Consider the following 23,635-nt stretch of genomic DNA (forward strand, 5'->3'; position numbering starts at 1 on the left):
GCAACTTCTGGTCAATCTTGGAAAATCTTGGAGGAATCTCAGAAGAAACTCCAGGAGGTTATCCGGAAAGGAACTAGTGAGAAAATCCTCGAAGGAACTTCTGGAGGAATCCAAGAAGGACTCAAAGAAATTCCTTGAGGAATCTTAGAAAGAACTCCTCACAGAAGAAACTTTTGAAGAATTACCAGAAGGAATTGCAGAAGGAATTCTCAAAAAAATAAATCATTAGGAACTTCCCAGAATTATTTCCTGTAAGAACTCTCAACCTCTGAAGGCACTCCTGGAGGAATTCCAGAAGGAGCTCCAGAATGAATCTTAGAAATAACTATAGGAGGAATCAGAGAAGAAACTTCCGTAGGAAAATCAGATGGAATTTATGCAGGAATTCAGAAGGAACTTCGTTATGAATGTCTGAAGCATTTCTTGGAGGATTATCACTCTGCAGCAGGTAAATTCGCTGGTATGTTTTAATAACTTTAGGGGTCTCCAGCTAGCCTAGTGGTTAAGGCTTTGGACCGCCAATCCGGAGATGGCGGGTTCGATTCCCGTTCCGGTCGGAAATTTTTTCTTGACTTCCTGGGCATAGAGTATCATTGTACTTGCCATTTATTTATTTATTCAGTTTCGTCAAACAACGTAGACTAGTACATATACATACAGTTTTTGTTTCATTTCTTAAAGCTATAGTACATGTTGTTAATAAAATACATATAAGAAAATATATAAATAGTGTATGCTGGTGGATGTGTGTATAATTTGTGCTTTTTAAATATTTTAAGTACTACTACTGATGTTATTTCTTATAGTGTTAAAATATTTCTTTAAATTATGCCGCGACATAGTTAAGTCAATAGTTTCACAGTGTTGATTATAAATGTTCATGATTTGATTCAAAGGTTCATTTTTGGCATAGTTTGTGCGACTATGGGTAGTTTTAAACAAGTGTCGATTTCGCAATTGCCGTGAGGGTATGTAAAAGTTTAATTTTGATAAGATTTCAGTTGAATCAATTCGCTGCGAAACGATGTCGTTAACAAATAAAGCCATTGCAGTTTCACGACGCTGTTTCAGTGTTTGAATATTGATAAGCCTACAGCGCGCTTCATAAGATGGAAGAGGAAATGTGGTCCAACCTAATTTTCGAAGAGCATATAATAGAAATTGCTTTTGTACTGATTCTATTCGATCGATATGCTTACTTTGAAATGGGGACCAGACAATGTTACAATATTCCAGAATTGACCTAACATAGGCAACATATAATGTTTTTATTGTGTAGGGGTCGTCAAAATTAAAGCTAAAGCGTTTTATGAAGCCAAGCATGTTATTTGCCCTATGTATAATGGTATTGTAGTGGTCATTGAAATTAAGTTTAGAATCTAAGATTACTCCTAAATCCCTAACTCTACTACATTTTTCCACATACTGATCTCCTAAGGAAATTGATATGTTTGGTGTGTTTCGTTTTCTGCTGAATGATATTAAATTACACTTTTTGATGTTTAATTGTAATAGGTTTTTCGAACACCATGTGTGGAATATGCGAATTTCATTCTGAAATATGTTGATGTCTTCTTGATTTCTTATTTCCATATATAGTTTCATATCGTCGGCATAAATAAGCACTTTTGTTTTCTTCAGGATGAAGGAAATGTCGTTAATGTAAAGAATAAATAAAAGAGGGCCCAGATGGGAACCTTGAGGCACTCCTGAAGTGACTTGAATGGGATGTGATGTTTTTCCTTTGACTTTTATTATTTGTTGGCGGTTTGTAAGGTACGATTCAAGCCATTTAAGAAGTCGGGGTTCTATACCCATTTTTTGCAATTTGAAGAGTAGCATTGGAATATCAATGCGGTCGAATGCCTTGCTAAAGTCAGTGTAAAGAGCTTCTACGTGATTGCCATTATCCATTGCAGTCAATGAAAAGTTAATGAATTCCAATAAATTTGTAGCGGTTAAGCGCCCTTTATAGAATCCATGTTGCATGTGCGTTATTCTATTCTTAATTTGAGCAAATATATTTTTATTGATTATTGCTTCGAATAATTTAGGAATGCACGAGATAATGGCAATTCCACGGTAATTACGTATGTCAGATTTTTTGCCAGATTTGAAAATAGGTACCAAAAAAGAGCTTTTCCATGATTTGGGGAAGATACCTGTTTCGAGAGATTTTTTAAATAGCCAAAATAGTGGCGTGGTGAGCTCCATAGCTAGATTCTTCAAAAATACTGGAGGAAGACCGTCGGGTCCAGCACCTTTGGAAGCATCTAAATTTTAAGTGCGTTCAAGATTTCGTGTACCGTCACTTCATTGTGAGTTATATCCACAGGAAATTCAGGAATATATTCAAAAAAGTCTCGGTCACGGTCATGATCTGAAAAGGTGGTGTAAATTTCTTGGAAAAATGATGCAAATAGGTTGCATATTTCGTCTGGATTGTTGCCTACGTGTTCATCAAGATTCATAGAAGTTGGAAAATTGTCAGATTTAAGATTAGTTTTTACGTAATTGAAGAAATTCTTAGGGCAAGACTTTATTTCATTTTCAGTTTTGGCATTGTACTCTTCAAATGCGGTGTCAATGGCAAAATTTAGTTGATTAGCAATGTCTAAATATTTTTCCAAATTTTCATCGCAATTATTTTTTTTGTAAATTTTATGCGCTTTCTGTTTGCGATTTTTCAAATTTTTTATTTGTTTATTATACCAGACGGGATATTTAAAATTGACATTACGTCTTTTTTCCTTTTTAGGGACTTCGTCATGAATAATTTTGAAAATAATGTTGTAAAAAAGATTTACAGCATTTTCGACATTTCCTTCATTCCGTAGTGTTGATTGCCAGTTTATATTGTCTAGTCTACGCTTTATATTGACATAGTTAGCTTTTTGATATTCAAAGACTTCTTCGTACTCAAAGTCGTTGGGATTTTGATGTCCATGAATAAATATTGATAATTCGATTGCTGTGCGAAAAGCTTCATTTTTCCACAAGGGATTCAATGATTCGCTCACGCAAAAATCTTCGTAAATATTAGTGAACAAGAAATCCAAATAACAATTTTGTTGGTTTTTGACATGATTTATTTGATTGAGGCCTAAATTAGCAGTTTTGTCAAAAATAAACTGCAGTGTTTCATTGTCTCCAACGACTGGGAGTAAGATACATTCATTTTCAGAGTCCTGAATGAAGTCTGCTTGGCGTTGGTTAAAGTCACCATAGATGTGAACTTTAACCTCGGGAGGAAATTGCGATAAAATTTGTTCAGCTGATTGAAAAAAGATATCGTAAGTAGTTTTATGAGCGTGATCTGGGGGAAAGTATACGGAGGCAAACACGTGAGTTTCGCCAGAAAGGCAAGATTTCACCCAAACATGCTCAAAGTCTTTGCATTTAGGTGCTGAAATAATTTCTGAATTGAAATTATTCGAAATTGCAATTAATACTCCTCCACCAGACTTCTTTTGGGACTCCAGAAAATTTCTGTCTTCTCTGAAAACGTTAAATGCACTTCCAAAAACTTCTTCACTTCGTACGCTTTCATCCCAGCTAGTTTCAGTTGCTAGAATAGCCGAAAAGGAAGAGCTTAAAATGTTTTTATAAATTTCCTTCATTTTGGCTGGGCTTTTCATACGATTGAAATTTTGACAATAGATCAGAATTTCAGTCGCATTCTGTTGTGAAGACGTAGAAGTATTTGGAAGATTAGTCATACTTACAATACTATTCTGCTTAGAAATATTTTCGTCGTCAATTGCAGCTACTTCATCGAAGTCTGTCAGCGGCGTTGAAAATTTATTGGATGAGAAAATTTATGAGCCGCGTCCCTTGCGTTTTGAAGACGTTGAATGCGTTCACTAGAAAGGAACGCTCGATGAGACTGCAGGTCTGCCATGGCGTCGTCCCGTGGGATGCCGAGCTCTTCGTGAACGCTCAGGAAAACCTCGCGCAGGTGAAAAATGTCCGCTGGTAAGCCTTCGGCCGCTAGCATTACAGCTGCACTGGTTTTGGTGATTCCGCGAATACATACTGAAGGTGGTTGGTCGTGTAAATATGATAGATATGTGCGCACAAGATCCATAATTTTGGGATCCCGGAGTCGTGCTTTCAAGAAGCGCTGGTCACCGGCTGCAGATTGTTCAGTAAGTCGAACTATTGGCGGACGCATTGGGTCCAATTGTTGCTGTTGTTGTTGTTGTTGTTGTTGTTGTGGTGGTGGCGTCGCAGCTCGAGCTTGTTGCCATTGCTGTTGCTGTTCGTGCAGTGATGATGATGCACTTTGGTGTATTTCTGTTGGTGCGGTGTCGGTAGGCTGCCTAAGCATTTCAACTCGGTATGGATTAATGGTTTCTCCCTTCTTGAAATCGATGAATTTGGGAACGGAGAGGGCTGCGATGGGGTGGTCTGTGTTGGAGGGTGGCTTAGAAAATTGAACCTTGGCATTGGCTAGAAGCTGTTTGTCAGATCCAATACGTTTGCTGTTGCATTCATTGTGAAGTGTTCTGCGTCGCTTACGCCTTCGTCTCGCCTTTTCTTCATTTTTTTCCTGATGGTGGCGAGAGCGCATTTTAGCGTCGTACTCTGACCAATCGCGTTTCCATATTCGTTTGCTGCCAAGCATACGCCAGCTGGGAACTGGTTCGCAGTTAAGCAGTTCAGTTTCTAAGTTGTTCATAGCAATCGGATCTGAGCTGCATGGTTTTGGCGCAGACAGTGCCTTCGCCATTTCTTCCATTTGCGCCTTTACGGTGAATGCTAGAGTGGAATTCGCATCCACTAGGTCGTCCCTTAACTCATTAATTAGTTTAGGCAGCGAACAGTCAATTAATTCTGCTATTGATACTGCTGCTGTTGTTGCGGTTGTTGTTGTTGTTGTTATTATTGTTTCTACTGCTGCTGTTGCTGCCAGTTTAGCGGCCTTTTCTATCGCCATACTGCTGTCTGCGGATGATGTGTCGAAGAGCGCACCCATTGTAGTTTTTAAGTCGGTGGCACACTTTTTGTTGCTGCTGCTGACGCTGGAAATATTTTGTTTTATTTCCTTGAACATAGTTTCAATTTGCTCGAGTATATTGTCATGCGTGGAGCTGAGACTTTTGATGTTGGCCTGCAGTTGATGATTAGCAGCCAACGTGTGTCCTATATTTTCTGTCATGCCCCGGAGGGAGACAGAGAGATGTTTTAAGTCAAGTTCCGTGAGGAACTGCTCCTGGCAGTCATGACATAGAGGCAGCATAAATGTGCTAAGTACCTCTTCATGGTTTCGTTGGTTGGTTGCAGCATGATATGCCCGCTTGCAGGTACCGTGGCAACGCCACAGAAAGCGATTGTCATTTTGCGTACAATTCACAATTCCACACTTCATTGCACTCGCGGTGGGTAAAAAAATAAAAAATAATAAAGTCACACACGGCGGCGGCGATTCGCGTGAGGCGAAAAGTAGAGAAAAAAAATACTAACGCAGGTTCGCGCGCGCACGGACCCGGGGTCAAAAATTAAATATTAAGTTAAGTTTTAAAAATATTTACAAGCGCGCTGTTACGCACGTCCGAACTCAAAGGTGGTTCGACTAAGAATGTACAAATTCATGCAATGGCATGGCAGGCAAAGAAAGCCCTTCAATTAAAAACTGTGAAAGTTCTCTAAGAACGCTAAGTAGAAGAAAGGCAGGCCAAGATCCAGTGCGGACGTCGAGCCTTAAAGAAGAAGAAGACGAAGTTTTACTAACTGAAGTTAGTAAAGGCAAAGAAGGCAAAGATTTCTAAATAGTGGTTGCTTGCAACCCAGTGAGATCTGGTCTGCAGAACCTGGGAAGGTCTTGGGGTTTATTAATTCCATTGCACCTGACTGGGAGACGACGCGTCGTGGCAGAAGCTGATTACTTGACACATGGTAATTAGCTGGCTAGATGCGAATATCAAAACGGGACATGCCACAAAAGTTCAGCTTATTGGACGCAGTGGCTTAAATTCCCCAACAGCGGAGGAAAAAAAACTGAAGTTCGCCAAGTAGCCCATGGCTGTATATAGGGGAGACTGAGGAGACTTGATCCCTGGGGAGACTTGTTCCTCCCATATTTGCTCGGAATCAAAAACGTTTTTCTTCTAGCATATTTTTTCCAAAACTACTCCTGGACAAACGACTATGTTTTGGCTACTAGTGATTTCGATTGTACATTGCATTATTTTTTAACGGCTGATGGTTTGTTTTCAGTCCTTCAGAAATCTTTTAGGCGATTCCGAAAAATTTCAATAACTTTGTGAAAATTGAACCAAATCGTGTCAAAATTTCACAGCACATAGTTTAAATAAAATACTTTTAAACTTATTTATCCAAATAAGATTGTTGTTAACATATTTTACTTAATTCAGCTTAGTATACACAACAGTGACATGGGGAGACTTGATCCCTCGAGGATTACACACACATTATACATGTAAAAAATAAAATTCTATTCGGAAGCCTCTATTTACTTGGAATTCTAGTCTATTCAACGATAAAATGTGTCAGATAATTATAACTTTAGTACAAACCAAGAAAAGGGGGATCAAGTCTCCCCATTTTGAAAATACGGCATATCCTTAAAAAATTAAGGCAATATTACAATTTCAAATACTCCATATTAATCGAAAATACAAGAAAACTCGAAAAGAAAATGTATAGGAAGACTCTGGAATTATTTTCCCTTTAAATAAACCATGTGCTCAAAGGGGGATCAAGTGTCACCCATTTTTGAAAAATACATCATAAGACATGCCTCCATAAAAACACAGTTTTGAAAACTTTAACAATAATTTAAAGGCCTTCATTCATTCATTTATTTAGTATTACATCAAATTCAAGATAAAACTGAATCAACAACATTTCTCCATAATACACGGTTCGTGGCTGCCGCTCTCCATCCTCGGTCGCGCCCGATGCTCGCCAAGTCACGCTCCACCTGGTCCGCCCATCGTGCTCTCTGCGCTCCACGTCTTCTTGTGCCAACCGGATCCGTTGCAAACACCAGCTTTGCAGGGTTGTTGTCCGGCATTCTTGCAACATGCCCTGCCCACCGTATCCTTCCGGCTTTGGCCACCTTCTGGATGCTGGGTTCGCCGTAAAGTGCAGCGAGCTCGTGGTTCATCCTTCTCCGCCACACGCCGTTCTCCTGCACACCGCCGAAGATCGTTCTTAGCACGCGTCGCTCGAAAACTCCGAGTGCTTGTAGGTCCTCCTCGAGCATGGTCCATGTCTCGTGCCCGTAGAGGATCACCGGTCTTATTAGCGTTTTGTACATGGTGCATTTGGTGCGTGGGTGAATCTTTTTCGACCGCAGTTTCTTCTGGAGCCCGTAGTAGGCCCGACTTCCGCTGATGATGCGCCTCCGAATTTCACGGCTCACGTTGTTGTCAGCCGTCAGTAAGGATCCGAGGTAGACGAATTCCTCCACCACCTCGAAAGTATCCCCGTCTATCGTAACATTACTACCCAGACGGTTCCGGTCGTGTTCGGTTCCGCCTACCAGCATGTACTTTGTTTTTGAGGCATTCACCACCAGTCCGACCTTTGCTGCTTCGCGTTTCAGGCGGGTGTACAGTTCTGCCACCGTTCCAAATGTTCTAGCGATAATGTCCATGTCGTCCGCAAAGCACACAAATTGACCGGATTTTGTGAAAATCGTTCCCCGGCTGTTGAGCCCGGCTCGTCGCATCACACCTTCCAGCGCGATGTTGAAGAGTAGACATGAGAGTCTGTCACCTTGTCGCAGTCCCCGGCAAGATACGAATGAACTGGATAGTTCACCCGAAACCCTTACGCAGTTTTGCACACCGTCCATCGTTGCTTTAATCAGTCTAGTCAGCTTCCCAGGAAAGCCGTTTTCGTCCATGATTCTCCATAGCTCTGCGCGGTCGATACTGTCGTATGCCGCTTTGAAGTCGATGAACAGGTGATGCGTTGGGACCTGGTATTCACGGCATTTCTGGAGGATTTGCCGTACGGTAAAGATCTGGTCCGTTGTCGACCGGCCGTCGATGAAGCCGGCTTGATAACTTCCCACGAACTCATTTGTTTTAGGTGACAGACGACGGAAGATGATCTGGGATAGCACTTTGTAGGCAGCATTCAAAATAGTGATCGTCATGAAGTTCTCACATTCCAAATGGTCGCCTTTCTTGTGAATGGGGCAGATTACTCCTTCCTTCCACTCCTCCGGTAGCTGTTCGGTTTCCCAGATCCTGACTATGAGCCGATGCAGACAGGTGGCCAACTTTTCTGGGCCTATCTTGATGAGTTCAGCTGCGATACCATCCTTACCAGCTGCTTTGTTGGTTTTGAGCTGGTGAATGGCATCCTTAACTTCCCTCAGCGTGGGAGTTGGTTTGTTTCCGTCCTCCGCTGCATTGGCGTCGTCGTTTCTTCCGTTGCCGTGGGCTCCCGTGCCTACGTTCTCCACGCCGTTCAGGTGCTGATCGAAGTGCTCGAGAGTCTGTTAAAGGCCTTCTGTTGTGTATTAACTTGCAATAGATGTTTACCTGCCATTTGGTACGGAAATCGGATCTAGTTTTTTGTTTTTTCTTAAAGTTTCAGGTAAGTTAAGAAAAAGGGATCAAGTCTCCCCTACAGTAAGGACCCGATTTTTTCAGCCCCAGTTTACGACAAACTTTTTGCTTTCGTAAGCTCACGGTGAAACTTTAACCAATTAATTCATGTTTATCATCAAACTACAGCTTAAACGCAGAACATGGAGGGATTAAAAGTTTGAAAAATTGTTCAGGTTTTTATGGAGAGCAAAAAATGTGTTCTGAAAAGGGGCTGACAAAATCGGGTCACTAGTGTATATTAACATAAAAATAATATAAATAAAATATACGGCATTTCGAAAGTGATGGAAACGCATGGTTATTCCATACGTATATGTGCACAAAACTTGGAATTAGAAAAAAACGCAACTCAAAAATTACTTGAAGAACATTTCTAATTTTTTGATATGTTATGTAAAAAGTTTACGAAAGTTTACGTTAAAACATACAAAAATGTATAGCCGTTGTGGTCCAACATTTTGAAAATCTTAAAAAAACGGATATTTTTACCATTTTAAAGGTTAATAATATTTTCGCGATTTTTTTTTCTTAAATTTAGAATTAATAATCTTTTAATTTGTGAAAAAATATTGCAAATCGGTCAATCGGTTCAAAAGTTATGACGGTTCGGGAAAATGTCGTTTTTCAGGACCACCCTATTTTCAAAATGGTCGCCAAATGGCGAAACAAAAAAATATGAGGGTTAGAAGCAAAGGGATGTAAGTGATAAAAATTCACTTTCGAGTAAATGATGTTTAAAGTTTTTCACCAAGTTTTCAACCCATACCACCTGATGCGGGTGGTCGATTGTTTGCCTCCCGCGTAAAGCAGATAATAGCGCGGCAACCAGCATGACACGAAGGTCATATTACTTGTCAAAGTGAATCCAGACCCAACGATACCTTTCCTACTAACAAACACTCCTTCCTACAGCCTTTGGTGGAGTCGCAGCGGTAAACGCGGGCCTTCACTTAACAAAGGTTGTTACTAATATTCCTTCCCTCTTCCAACCTGACTGCAAGGACGTGGCCGGCGCCGTTATTGTACTGTTAAAGAGAGTCTCTGAAGCGTGCACAGTGAGAATATTGACCACTCCCAGTCAATTATTCAGTTGATTCATTGTGCAACTGTCATTGGTTCGGGTCAATCACGGAATAGCAACCATAGATGTGTGCAGTCAGTCTAAGCTAAGCTAAGCTAAGTTTTCAACCCATACAAAATGTTTCAAAATCGATCGAATTTTCTCCGATTTTTTGTAATTTTGTACAGACCGGTAATCGGACGAAACAGCCTGAACGCCGTATCGAATGATAATGGCCAGCGATGCGTAAACTTTGCGGCTTCCCGTGGTTTGGTAGTCCGCAGCACATTCTTCCCCCGCAAAGATATCCACAAAGCCACCTGGATATCACCGGACCATCATACAGAAAACTAAATCGACAACGTTCTAATCGACGGTAAATTATTCTCGAGTAGCTGCGTAATACTTATGACACACATGTGATACAAGAATCACTGTACGTTACAGAGAGGCGCGGAACAGGCAGAATTCAGTCTTCCGGATGAAGAAGCGCCAACAGGAAGAACGAGATCGCGAAGCGATGGAAGAGCTGTACCGCGCTAAGGACACACGAAAGTTCTACGGGAAGCTGAACCGCTCGCGCAGAGGCTTTGTGCCACAAGCCGACATGTGCCGAGATAATCTCGGAAATATTCTCATGAGCGAGCGTGAGGTGGTCGAAAGGTGGCGGCAGCATTATGATGAGCACCTCAACGGCGACGTTGCAAGTACCGTAGGTGGCGTGGTAACAGATCTAGGAGTATATGCACAGGACGAAAGACTTCCGGCCCCTGACCTCCAAGAGATTGAGGAGGAGATTGACCGGTTGAAAAACAACCAAGCCGCTGGAGCAGATCAACTACCAAGCGAGCTTCTAAAATACGGTGGAGAAGCACTGGTGAGAGCACTACACTGGATCATTACCAATTTGGAGGAGGAAATATTACCGGGGGAGTGGATGGAAGGTATCGTGTGTCCCATCTACAAAAAGGGCGACATGTTGGATTGCGGAGGGAACTATCGCGCGATCACACTACTGAGCGCTGCCTACAAGGTACTCTCTCAAATTTAATGCCGCCGTCTATCACCGATTTCAAGAGAGCTCGTGGGCAATATCAGGCTGGACTCATGGGTGAACGCGCTACAACGGCCCACACATCACTTGTTCATCGATTTCAAATCGGCGTATGATACAATCGATCGAGAACAGCTATGGCAGATTATGCACGAATGCGGATTTCTGGATAAACTGATACGATTAATCAAGGCAATGATGGATCGAGTGATGTGTGTACTTCGAGTATCAGGGACACTCTCGAGCCCCTTCGAATCTCGCAGAGGGTTACGGCTAAGTGATGGCCTTTCGTGCTTGCTGTTTAACATTGCTTTAGAGGGTGTAATAAGGAGAGCAGGGATAAACACGAGTGGAATGATTTTCACGAAGTCCGTTCAGCTGTTTGGTTTCGCTGATGATATTGATATTGTAGCTCGCAAATTTGAGACGATGGCGGAAACGTACATCCGACTAAAGAGTGAAGCCAGGCGAATCGGATTAGTCATTAATGTGTTGAAGACAAAGTACATGATGGTAAAGGCAGGGCTGTTACAAAAGTGTCAATTTGGAAACCGCAAAATCCGCACCAAGCCATATGAAGTCCGCGTCGAGGTCACCAAAACCGCGCCAATACAAAAACATATGATTTTGAATAATTAAACTCATATAAATCCAGATTTTTTTTAGAGAAAATCAATTATTCGTGTCATTTGTTGCAATACATATTGATAACTTTAGATAACAACTCAAACTGTTGAACACAGGTTAAAGTTTCTAAACATTTAATAAAAAAGTTTTAGATCAATTGTTCTTTGATTGCTTATCGATCGGGGTGTCTACTATTTTACGAGAATAGAATGTGCTGTTCCCTGCATCAGTTTCGAATAAGGATTCTTGACAAAACTTTTGAAATAATGTACAGTCGACATAATTGCAGAAATCCTGAAAAAGGATTGGAATATGTTCCAAAAGCTGGTTCGGGATAATTGCACGAAAATTTTCAGAAACTTTTTGAGAAATTCATAGATTACTTTTCGCAAACACTTATTTTGAGAAGATACTAGTTCAATTTATTTATTAAATGACCAATAAATTTTATTCCTAAGGCAAAATTTACATTCAACAAAAGATATGAATAAAAGTATGAATTCAAGAAAATTTTATGAAAAGAGTTTCTGGCCGCACCAAACCCTTAGCAATTCAGTGAAGATTTCAGTAAAAATGTCGTAAGTCATAGGATTCCGAAAACATCGAAGATTTCTTCAAATATTTTGTAAAAAAAAATCCTCTTAAAAATCTATCAATAAACTCTTCAATAACTGTATCCGCAGCGAGTGCGACGATTGGAATTCAAAGATAAATTTTATCATGTTTTCGGCAAAAAATCGATTCGACAAAAGTTCCATTATTAACTGATTAAGGAATTTTGTCAATTCCGTCATTTTGGAACTCTTTCATAATGAATCTTGTAAATCCTTCATGTTTTTTTAAGTTTGACTAGAAATTTTTATGAATAATATTTTATATAGTTTTTCCAAAGCTTCTTCTATGGAACTCTTAAAAATCTCCAGAACGTCTTATCTGTTTTCAGACATTTCAGAAATTTCACGACATACTGTGTCAGAAAACAGATTAGGCTGATACTTCTTTTAGACTTTAGACTTTAGACAAATTAGGCTGAAATTTCTTTTAGACTTTATTTATTTTTAATATTTAAAAAAATCTCAACTCTCTGTTGACGTTTTTTTTTTGCTAATTCCACAAAACAGATTTCAGAGTCACCAAAAAGATCGAATTATTTCAGATATCTTGCCATGATTCGGTGTTTTTTGTCGAATCTCTGCCATTACTCTATCCGAAATTTAAACTCTATCCAAAATATTGACCGAAAATTGATTTCGGGATTAAAACAGAAATTACTTCAAGAGTTCACTAAGACATTCACAAGAGGGTATTATCAATTTTACCAGACGGAGCTTTTAGTGCAGAGTAACTTATCTAGTAGTCTAAGCAAGAAACATTAACATTGTTTTTACTCAAAGTCAATATTCCATAACTCAAATTTGAAAATTTACTTCATTTTTTTTCAGTTTTTTAGTTATATATGTCTAAATGTTTAATGTTAGTGAATTTTGAAACCATTTCCGCAAAATCCGCGCCATAATTAGCAAAAACGCGCGGAATCCGCGCGAAACGCAAAAACCGCGCAAAACGCAAAATCCGCGCCAGCTGTAACAGCCCTGTAAAGGGCTCTGGGGAGAAATCATCACGCCCGCCACCGCGAATTTCTATCGACGGTGATGAAATCGAGGCGGTTGAAGAATTCGTGTACTTGGGCTCGCTGGTGACCACCGACAACGACACCAGCAGAGAAATTCAGAGGCGCATTGTGGCAGGAAATCGTGCTTACTTTGAACTCCGCAGAACAAAGTTCACCGTCACACGAAGTTAGCTATCTACAAAACGCTGATTAGACCGGTAGTCCACTATGGGCACGAAACATGGAAGACGGGACTTGGAGAAGGCTAATGAACCACGAGCGGGCTGCATCAGCTACTGAGAGAACCAACCATCGTCCACACCGCGAAAATCGGGAGGATACGGTGGGTGGGTCACGTCATCAAAATGTCGGATAGCAACCCGACTAAAATGGTTCTCGAGAATCATCCAACCGGAAAACTCGGTGCGCAGCGAGCTAGGTGGGTCGACGATCTGTGGACTCTACGCAGAGTGCGGAACTATAGACAAATAGCCATGGACCGAGTGGAATGAAGACGGCTACTATGAACAGCAGATGCAACCCCGGCCTTAGCCTTATCGATTATTGTAATTTTTGTAATCATCGTAAAAATAACCTTGAAGAAGTTCCTGAAAGCTTGAAATCTGAAGATCTTTAGGTTAAGGGATAAGCGATCATGTCTCCTAACGAATCGTTTAAATATTAGATGAGTTGTGGAGGGGTATGGCTATGGGGCTACAGGATGAATTTGGAAAAAGTACTGGATTGCCACAATGGGTCCAGAGCCGTATTTACGAAGACAAAAATGTTTGTGCCTAAACCATAAGTTTTAGATACATGGTGTCTTTGGGAAAGTTTCTTCTTATTTTTCGACTTTTTTTCTCATTATTGTGAAATTAGGGTGGTCCCTCTAGTTTAGCTGATCCAAACATCTGCTTTTTAATAGTTTTATGTACGTTTACAAAATGTTGTACAAAGTTGTAAAACAACTTATTTGGAGTAAGTTTGCCGAAGAAACCATTATTCTATCTCTTATGGTTCCTAACCTATATTTTTTTTAAAGTTTCATGTTAGGGTGATCCATGAAATTCTGTTGTCTTGAAATAACTTTTAATTCGTTCGTTTCTCGTAAATACTTTGTTCCGAGCACTTTTAGAACTATCAACGACGCATATTTTGTCCAAAGAATTCAATGTTCTAACTCTCAAGGTTAAAAGATATTCGTTTTTTTCTTTGAAAAATCACTTTTTTTCAAAAAGTCATATCTCAAAAAGGAGCAAATGGATTTTCAATCTCTCGATTGCATTGAAAAGATCGTACTCCGTTCTATTAATGGTGAAAAAACTGCAGGTACCTTTTTTGTTTGAAGCTTTTTATTAAATTTTGAAATCACGATTTTTTTCATGGAAAAGCAGTTGTAACTTTGAAAATCGATGAGATACAAACTTGACGTCTTCGACAAAATTGTGAGTTTTTGGCTGCCCTAAAAGTGCCCAGAACAAAGTATTGCGAAAAAATCAACTCATAAAATTATATTGAGTAAAAACAGATTTTCATATGAAAAACGATACACTTCACGCAAATTCAACTCGTCTTTGTTAGATAGATCAAAGTAGCTTGGTAAATGGTCATCCATTTCATTTGAACCAATGTTTATTTATACTGTCATCACCATTAAGGCACAATGTTGATAAGATTTTGTAAATCATGTAACTTTGATAGGCTTTTACGTTAACATCAACATATACTAGTGATTGACATTTTCGCTATCCATACATTGATGTGATAAATTAAAATTAAATTGATGGAAATTAGCTCAAAATCATATTTTAAGTTGAGTTCATTGACAAAATATGAATTATAAACAAATTTAAACATTTTTGACATGGTTACTTCGATCTATCTAACAAAGACGAATTGAATTTGCTTGAATTGTTCCGCTTTCCATATGAAAATCTGTTTTTATTCAATATAATTTAATGTGTTGATTTTTTCGCAATATTTTGTTTTGAGCACTTTTAGAGCAGCCAAAAACTCATAATGTTGTCGAAGACGCCAAGTCTGTATCTCATCGATTTTCAAAGTTACAACTGCCTTTTTATGAAAAAAATCGTATTTTCAAAATTCAATAAAAAGCTTCAAACAAAAAAGGTACCTGCAGTTTTTTCACCATTAATAGAACGGAGTACGATCTTTTCAATGCAATCGAGAGATTGAAAATCCATTTGCTCCTTTTTGAGATATGACTTTTTGAAAAAAAGTGATTTTTCAAAGAAAAAACCCAATATCTTTTTAACCTTGAGAGTTAGAACAATGAGCTCTTTGGAAAAAATATGCGCTATTGATAGTTCTAAAAGTGCTCGGACTAAAGCATTTACGAGAAACGAACGAATTAAAAGTTATTTCAAGAAAACAGAATTTCATGGATCACCCTAACATGAATCTTTAAAAAAAATTATAAGTTAGGAACCATAAGAGATAGAATAATGGTTTCTTCGGCAAACTTGCTCCAAATAAGTTGTTTTACAACTTTGTACAACATTTTGTAAACGTACATAAAACTATTAATAAGCAGATTTTAGGATCAGCTAAACTAGAGGAACCATCCTAATTTCACAATAATGTGAAGAAAGGTCGAAATAAGAAGAAACTTTCCCAAAGACACCATGCATCTAAAACTTATGGTTTAGGCACAAACATTTTTGTCTTCGTAAATACGGCTCTGGACCCATTGTGGATTGTATGTAGTTTTCAAGGGATGCTACCCAAAAATTAAACATGAAAGTTATTCTACTGAGGTTTGGTTGGTGACATTTCCATCCTTTGACCCCCAGGAACTATGATTTCTATACCACTACCCGAACTCAATGCTGCCAGCATATCGACTGAAAACCGGATGTTGAGACCATGTACATCAACGGCTTTATGAGCATACCTTAGCAATGCTCAGAAGTTGGCAAGCAATAGCCGTCCTCAAAGGCGGACTTTTCTAAACAATTTACGTGAATTCGCAATGCTTTGCTTATACATAGATAATGGCACTTGTGACGACGGACTGCTGTGGCTGACGATGATGACTGGCGTGAACAATTTGTTTATTGAGTTTTAAGTTTCTTTCGAACTGCCTCCATGCTGCCGCCGCCGCCACTTGCATGCTTTCGTGCAAATGCCAAACAATTGCTGGGCTATTAGTATAAGGGACCTGGCGCAATGTGCGGCTGCTGTGTGCAATTGCTGCCATCGATGCTGCAATGCCAGAGTCGGCCTTTGATGAGTGAATAGATAGAAGATAGATGTTATCTCAGGATTTTTAGGTGGAAAATTGAGAGCTTCAGCTTGATTGACCAAATCTGCTACACTTACACAAGTAACCAATGAAATAACTTCTTGCGACTAACAGGCATCTACAATCTTCTATTTTAGGCGAGAATAGCGCCCATCTCACTTAACGTGGAGAAGTAAAAGAAGTGATGAAGCATTCGCTCGCCCACGACAGAACGTATAATCCTTTATGATAGATATAAAAATTAGAGCACTTTTTTTTGAAACATTGTCACGTTTTTAGAGTATGTAGTTATGATCGATATTTTTTACATTTTACTCCTCTCAACTTGGGGATTGGAGTTCAGTTGTGTTATTTTTCCATGTTCAAATCATGTTTTAATTGATAGTAGTCCTTTCAATCAATTGATCTCAGTGCGGCCCTGACTTATATACGAACCTATAGCTAGCTATACGACAAAGGTAATGCTGCCATGCAATGTGCTTTCGCCTTCAATCACAACAATCTCGAAAGGAGTAACTTGAGTGCATCGCCAGTCAGACATCGGAACAGTACCTATCTATCTGTATGTTTGGGGAAAGTTTAGCTTTGGCTTCTCATCCCCCAGTAATATTGGCCAATTTAAGTACCTACTAACCTATCTGAACTCTCTCACTCGGAACCTCCAAGAAAATGGCATAAAGCGACAAAGTGCTCTGGCAAAAGTGCATGTCATCGTAACTGATGGCTTCTAGTGCAAATCTGACGTGCGTAATTCGTTTTATGTGACTATTTTAAACAGTTAAGTTCACGTTTAAGGAAGAATGAAGAAAAAGCGCGATTACTTATGCGGTCAAGTTCGTTACAGGTGAATGTACTCATGTCTTGTTCTTTGAATTTGCTAGAATGAGTGATTACTGACAACAATGCAATGGTGATACTGAAGTGATAAATTATCAATAAGTAGTGTTTTATAACAGAAGAATAAGTTAATCAATCAAATTGATACAAAAAGTGTGTACAACGGCAGAAGCAATTATGGAAGAGCTGAACAATCTGTCAGAGCTGCTGGCAGCAGCCAGTAGTGCAGCGATGAAGATGGACGAAAACATGAACACCAGCGGTATAGTGGCCTCGACACTGATTACTACCACGACGACGGCTGCCACATGCTACCAACGGTTTACAAAGAACAAAAAGGTAAGATTTTATTTATTTCTATTCTACACATGCTAACTTAAATAAAAATTTCTTTGCAACATACGACCTGATAGGTTTTAGGACGTTTCAGTGTACTATAAGTTGGTTTTGCAGGGTATTGGGGGATTCAAAGGGTTGCGAGGGGAACCATGGTCGTTTCAGGGAGTTTCTTAGGCGTTTCTGGAAGTACCAGAGGGTTGAGGGAAGGGCATTAAACGAGTTTGAAAGGATTTTTGGAACGCTTAGCAGGTTTTATGAGAGGTTCCAGGGGTAACAGGAGCTAATAGCTCCCCCCCTTAACTTTTAACTTATGATACTGTGATTGGGATATCAATAGTTTTTTTGATAGAAAGAGAAAATTTGCTAATCAAATACCTAAGAGATTGTTCCTCGGGTTATGTAGCGATTGACCCACTTAAAACTTATTTCTCTCTTCCTTACCCTCACGGTGCGCCCATTAGGAATGACTTCGAGAAGGGAGGGGGCGTACATGAGTACTCTCTATTGGTAAGTGTAAATATCCAGGAATCGACATAGGAGTAGAACAAGCCACAGCAAAGGCGGCCATTGTTGTATTTCGCGAATCACTCGGCACGGCAATGCTGAACGCACCCAAAACACGTCTTACCTCTCCAATGGTCTGCTACTGACTCGATGCCGGTACACAGGTTGACGCGGCCACATCAGCTCCGCAGTGCTACCAATATGTGATGGCACGAACGTCATATAACAGTGTTACCAACGCGCTCATATGTAAGGGATAGGAATATATATATCAAGGCCCGTATACACGGTACCTTACATCCTTCCCCTTCTTTAAAAAAAAAAAATATCTACTATCAACTAAAAACTTAAAATCAGATTTACTTTTTGCCTTGCTGTTTGCATTTACTCCACGTTTGACTCCCCTAATAGAAAAATATGATACAACGTGCTTAACAACCCTTTCGGGCTATCATCTTGATCATACAGGGAATGACACAATCATTCACCCTATCAGCAGTGTATAATACGTTTTTATTAGGGTCCACCTTTACATCACCTTTACATCAATTATGTAAATTTGTTCAACTGTCTCGAATGACCCCTCTTAAGTGATTTCCTTTTTCTCTTGATGAAAATAAAATTACCAGCCTTTCCTTCCTTGATTGATTGACAATTTGTAATAGTCAACTACATGCAAAACTCCTCCACAATACATGCAGTAAAATGAAAATTAAAATTTTTCCGTGCATGCAATTTTGATCGACATCGGAATTTACTTGAGCACCCCTACAGTGTCATTCGCGTAACGGCTGGCTGTTTTGACTTCGCGATTTTGACAGCTTAATTCGATGATTCCTTCAGAGGAAAAAAAACGAAAAAACACAGAGTGCATCCAAGTGCATCGCTCGCAGTAGTTGAAATTCGATCTATTCACCGTTTTACGTTATTTCATCGAGCATCGTTGGCGGTTAGGCGAATGCAGGACAATTTTGAGGCAAGGAACTGGAGAATGAATGGAGACACCACAGCGATCAAATCGAGAAAATGGAAATATCGACACCGCTTTGAACACTCCGTTTCGCTAATGGGGCAGACCAAAAACCAAGATGCGCTACTTCCAATCAAGTCCCGTGGAGCAAGGAGAAACAAAATAGAAAAGAATAACCTATTTGTGAGGAATATATCGAAATAAATTTGTGAGTATAAGGTTACTTAGGAACGTATTGGTAGTTATTTATTTCGACTTTTTCATTTCAGCAAAAGTATATCAAATTCACTTCGTGTATCTTGTTCGTAGGTAGTCAGTTTCCATCGACTTGCCGTACGTAATCAGACAAGTAACCCGGGGTTTTCTTAGCCCTAGTCGGCCGACTTCCTGTAGTTTCTTCCGATTCTTCTCCGGTTTCCGAATTTCGCCAGTTGTGAACTTTCTTGACCTGGGTCACATGACGACGAACATGATGATCATCCTCATCGCTAAGCAGCAGGTTGCCGTTTTGTTCCTCAATTACAGTGTAACGTTTTTTGTCGAATCTCGCGTCTCCTTTCGCTTTAGACTGGCGTTCCAGTATAACTTCATCACCGGGGTGAACTTTGCACAGTTTTGCACCCCTCCGCTCATCCGCATAGGCCTTAAAGTATAATTTCGATTCGGCGTCTCTTGTGTCCAGTAAGAGGTCGTCTATGTCCACCCTACCACGATTTATCAGGGGTAGTCCACGCCGGATTCTTCTACCATACATAACCTCTTCAGGTGGCAACCTAGTAACTGTATGGGCAGCTGAATTATGGGCATTTACCGCTGCTTGAAGATCTTCCTGAAAGTCGCGTCCCCTCGACAGAGCTGTAGACATTGCCTTATTCACAACTTTCATAAAGTTTTCCACTAGCCCATTTTGTTGTGGGAAAAATGGCGTAGAAAATACCGTCTGAATTCCTCTATCGCTGCAGTAGTTCTTGTACTCTTCCCCATTGAACGGTGGTCCATTGTCAGACTTGATGGCTTCGGGAAATCCTTCTCTGTTGAATACCTCATCAAGGACCTTTTTTGTGTTCTCAAAGCTAGTCGACCTCACAGGTTTTGCAATTGCATATCTTGATCTGTAGTCGATAATAACCAAAACAGAAATTCCTCCGTAGCGCGCGTAGGGACCATTAAAATCTAGTGCGATTGTTTCCCAAACTGTCTTCGGTGCAACTTTGCGCTTCATGGGTGTCGGCTTTTCTGGTCTGCCGTTTAAAGCGCAGGCTTCACACGCCTTCACCCACTCAACAGCATCTTTAGCCATTCCTGGCCACCATACTCTTTCGCGAAGGATACTCTTAAACTTCGCTGCAGATGGATGGCCAGTATGTGCAACTTCAAGAGTCTTTCGACGTAGCTGATCAGGTATCACGACACATCCTAGCTTTGTTAGCATTCCAGCCTTCATTACCAGATTATCAGACACTGCTTGGAACCTGTTCAAATGCTTTGGCCATTTTCCCGAATTCAGGGCCTCTGTAACCTACAATTATAGTTGAAATATAAATAAGCTTAAACTTTCTCTTGCATATACCTCTTGTACCTACCTCTTGTATAGTTTTGTCCTTCTTGGTGAACTCTTTGACTTCGTCTTCGGTCAAGAAACCAACTAAGTTTGCTTCGAGATGGGCCACTTCCCAAGGGCTTGATTCTTCATCAAATGGCTCGTCTTCTCCCTGATATAATCGGGACGAGGGATCAGCTATGTTGTCATCACCTTTCACGTATTCCACAACATAATTATAAGGGCTGAGCCTCAGTGCCCACCCATCTGCTCTTGTTAAGGCTCTTTTCGAATTCTCTCGAGACCGGTTGAAAATAAAGGTAACTCCCTTAGCGTCAGTACGCAAAGTGAACTTTCGACCCAGCAAGAAGTACGAGAAGTGTTCAACTGCCCAAACTGCTCCAAGAGCCTCTCGTTGGTTCTGAGCGTACTTCTTTTCTGTTTCGGTCAATGCTTTCGACGCAAAACTGATGATACGTGGGGCGTTTCCAGTTTTCTCTTGCACTAAAACAGCACCTAAAGCATTAGGTGATGCATCGGTATACAGCACAGTGTCTTCTTGTTCGGAAAAGTAACCCAGCGATACAGTGCAGTTGATTATTCGTTGCTTCAAACTGTTGAATGCTTCCTCCTGCTTAGTACCCCAGCACCATGTTTTCGATCCAACGACTGACCACAAAGGGTTCGAAATCGACGTGAAATTTCTTATGTATGGGCTGACAAATGATGCCAACCCAAGAAAACTGCGGAGTTCAGAAGTCGTCGTGGGCCTCCGAAATTTTTCAATTGCTCGTATCTTTGCCTCTTCGATATGGAATCCATGTTCATCCAACCGGTGACCAAGAAAGGTGATTTCCGTTTTATCGAATTCGCACTTCTCGGTGTTTAAGGTCAGATTATTATCCTTGAGTATTCGAAGCACCTGCGCAACGATTTCACGTAGCTCCTCAAGACTGTTGGCAAACAGTAGGACATCATCAATGTAGACGATTTTATTTTCAACGCTTTCTAGTATCCGGGTCATCTCGCGCTGAAATATTTCCGGTGCACAGTTGACCCCGAACATTAACCGGGTAAATCGGAACATACCGTTTTCCGCCAAAAATGTAGTTAAGTCTCGTGACTCGTTGCTTAGTTCCAAATGATAGTAAGCACTTTTTAGATCTAGCTTCGTAAAGAATCGTGCACCGTGCAACTTGATTTTCATCTCATCAAGAACTGGCAGCCGGAAGTATTCCCTCTTGATAGCTCGGTTGGGTGCCCTCATGTTAACGACGAGCCGGAAATCGTCCTTTCCTTTCGATACAGCGGACATGCCACTTATCCATTCCGGAGCAGTCGTTACTCTTTCAATAATTCCACTTGATTCCATCTCCAACAAACGTTGTCGGGCACCTTCCCGGTAAGCCGCAGGTATGTTGTAATATGCGTTTCGGGTTGGTGGCACACTTCTGTCGATGCTAAATTTGATCTTTACTCCCGGGATTCTGGGGAATACCTTGTGGTCGACAGCTTCACACTTGTTCACTTGTGGCCCTATGAACAGTAACTCCAAGTCGCTTGCCGTCGATCTGCCAAGAAGAGAACGCTTCCCTTCCCTCACCACAAGAAAGTCTGCTTCTACCGACTTCGTCGAGGCAACCACACCGACAGTAGCTCTGAACGCAAACTCTATATTCATTGGAGCCTTCGATGCGTATGCACGCACACCTCTTTCGGAACCAATTTCGATCGGTTTCAGTTCAACCAAACCTGCGTCATACTCCATTTTCAAGATTTGCCAATCAAGTCCTCCGATTACGTTTACATCCGCCCCTGAGTCGATCAAAAACTTAATTGGGCTAGATGATCCCAAACAGCAGTTGATCAATACGTCCTCAAGTGAGAGTGCATTAAGCTGTTAAAAAATGAAACAAAATTTTCGGATGAGAATTCAGCATGTATGCGACTAACAAGTGCACATGTAACTTATTTATTGCATGAAATTTAAAACAAATCAATTTTGCTTTACCTCTTCTTGCTTAGTATCTGTCTTCAGCTGCTGCGATAGATCGTAGTCCTGTACGGCGTTTATGCGATTCGTTCGGCAGACCACAGCATAGTGGCCGATTTTCCACACTTGTTGCACTTGAGCTTCAGGGCCGGGCATAGACTATTTCGATGCATCCATTTGTTGCATCTTGAACAGCGACTGCCAGTGCCACGTTGTTGCTTGTCCGGACGGAACCTCTTGTTCTGGAACTGCACTCCGCCGGATTCACTTCCACTTCCGCGCTTCATGTTAATTCTCGGCATCCGTCCACGTACTTCGTTGATCGAATCGTTCTCCACACCCACTGCCTGTGTTGTCTCCGCTAGATACGACTCATCACGCGCAGCGGCTTGCACTATTACGTTAGTCTCGTAGCCGAACGTCCTCGCTGTTCTGGCCAGCTCACGATTTGTCATGCCCTTCAGAAGTTGAGCATGGACAAAGCGTTCTTGGTCATCTGCACTGTACCGACACAAACGAGCCTTTTCCATGAGCCGGGCATGAAAATTCATCACGGACTCCCCTTTGCTCTGCTGCATGCATGAAAAAGCCTCATGCTCAGCAGTGGTATCTGTCATGGATCGCAAATGTTTCTCGATGTTCCTGACGAAAATAGTGTAGCACTGTTTGTCGTTTAAGTTCGGTCGGAGTTTGGCTGCTCGCACAATGCTTTGCAACTGATCACCCATTGACAAAAACAGCAGTTGTGATCGTCGGACGGGGTCAACAGCGTTAGACAGTGAAGCAGCAATCTCGAAATTCTCGATGTATTTGGTCCATTCCTCAAACATCCTGTTCGTTGGCACATTCTTGGGAAACGGTTTCATTTGATCCCATCTGATGCTTGAACTATTTCCATCGGACTGTGACGATGCCATTGAACGGGGATTGTTCCAGCTATCCTCCGCATCGTTGGCTTCGGCGTTGTGGTCTCGGTCCTTGTTTCTCGACGTGATCTCCGCGACCATTTGACGCATATCAGCCAGCTGTTGCTTTAGCCGTTCGTTTTCTCGAACTGGGTCCACCGTTGTGTATTTCGGAGCGTACGGATCTACTTCGTTATCGTCGTTTTGTTCTCCATATTCGTCATCAGTGACCTTCGGTGCGCGAACGTATCTCCCAGCGTCGACCAGTTCCGTCGAATCCGATTCCTGATCCGAAACGTCCCTTCCGTCCGAATTACAGATTCGAACATATCTTCCTT

At 40.9% G+C, this 23,635-nt stretch overlaps 1 protein-coding gene across 7 annotated transcripts in view; it reads left to right on the top strand.

The window, feature by feature from the left end:
* LOC109423065 (progestin and adipoQ receptor family member 3) overlaps positions 1–23,635 on the top strand; it is a 174,541-nt gene that overhangs the window by 34,200 nt on the left and 116,706 nt on the right. For 3 of the 7 annotated variants that reach the window (XM_062845460.1, XM_062845464.1, XM_062845461.1), the window contains exon 2: positions 17,054–17,385. In XM_062845460.1, the coding sequence (XP_062701444.1) occupies positions 17,224–17,385 (162 nt within the window). In that variant the 5' untranslated portion in view covers positions 17,054–17,223. Of the gene's footprint in view, positions 1–16,875; positions 17,386–23,635 lie in introns of those variants that run through there. The other 4 variants (XM_029852512.2, XM_029852513.2, XM_062845463.1 and 1 more) reach the window with 3 other exon arrangements.

Source organism: Aedes albopictus, chromosome 1 (assembly GCF_035046485.1).
Source record: "Aedes albopictus strain Foshan chromosome 1, AalbF5, whole genome shotgun sequence".
In the NCBI taxonomy this organism is placed as follows: Eukaryota; Metazoa; Arthropoda; class Insecta; order Diptera; family Culicidae; genus Aedes; species Aedes albopictus.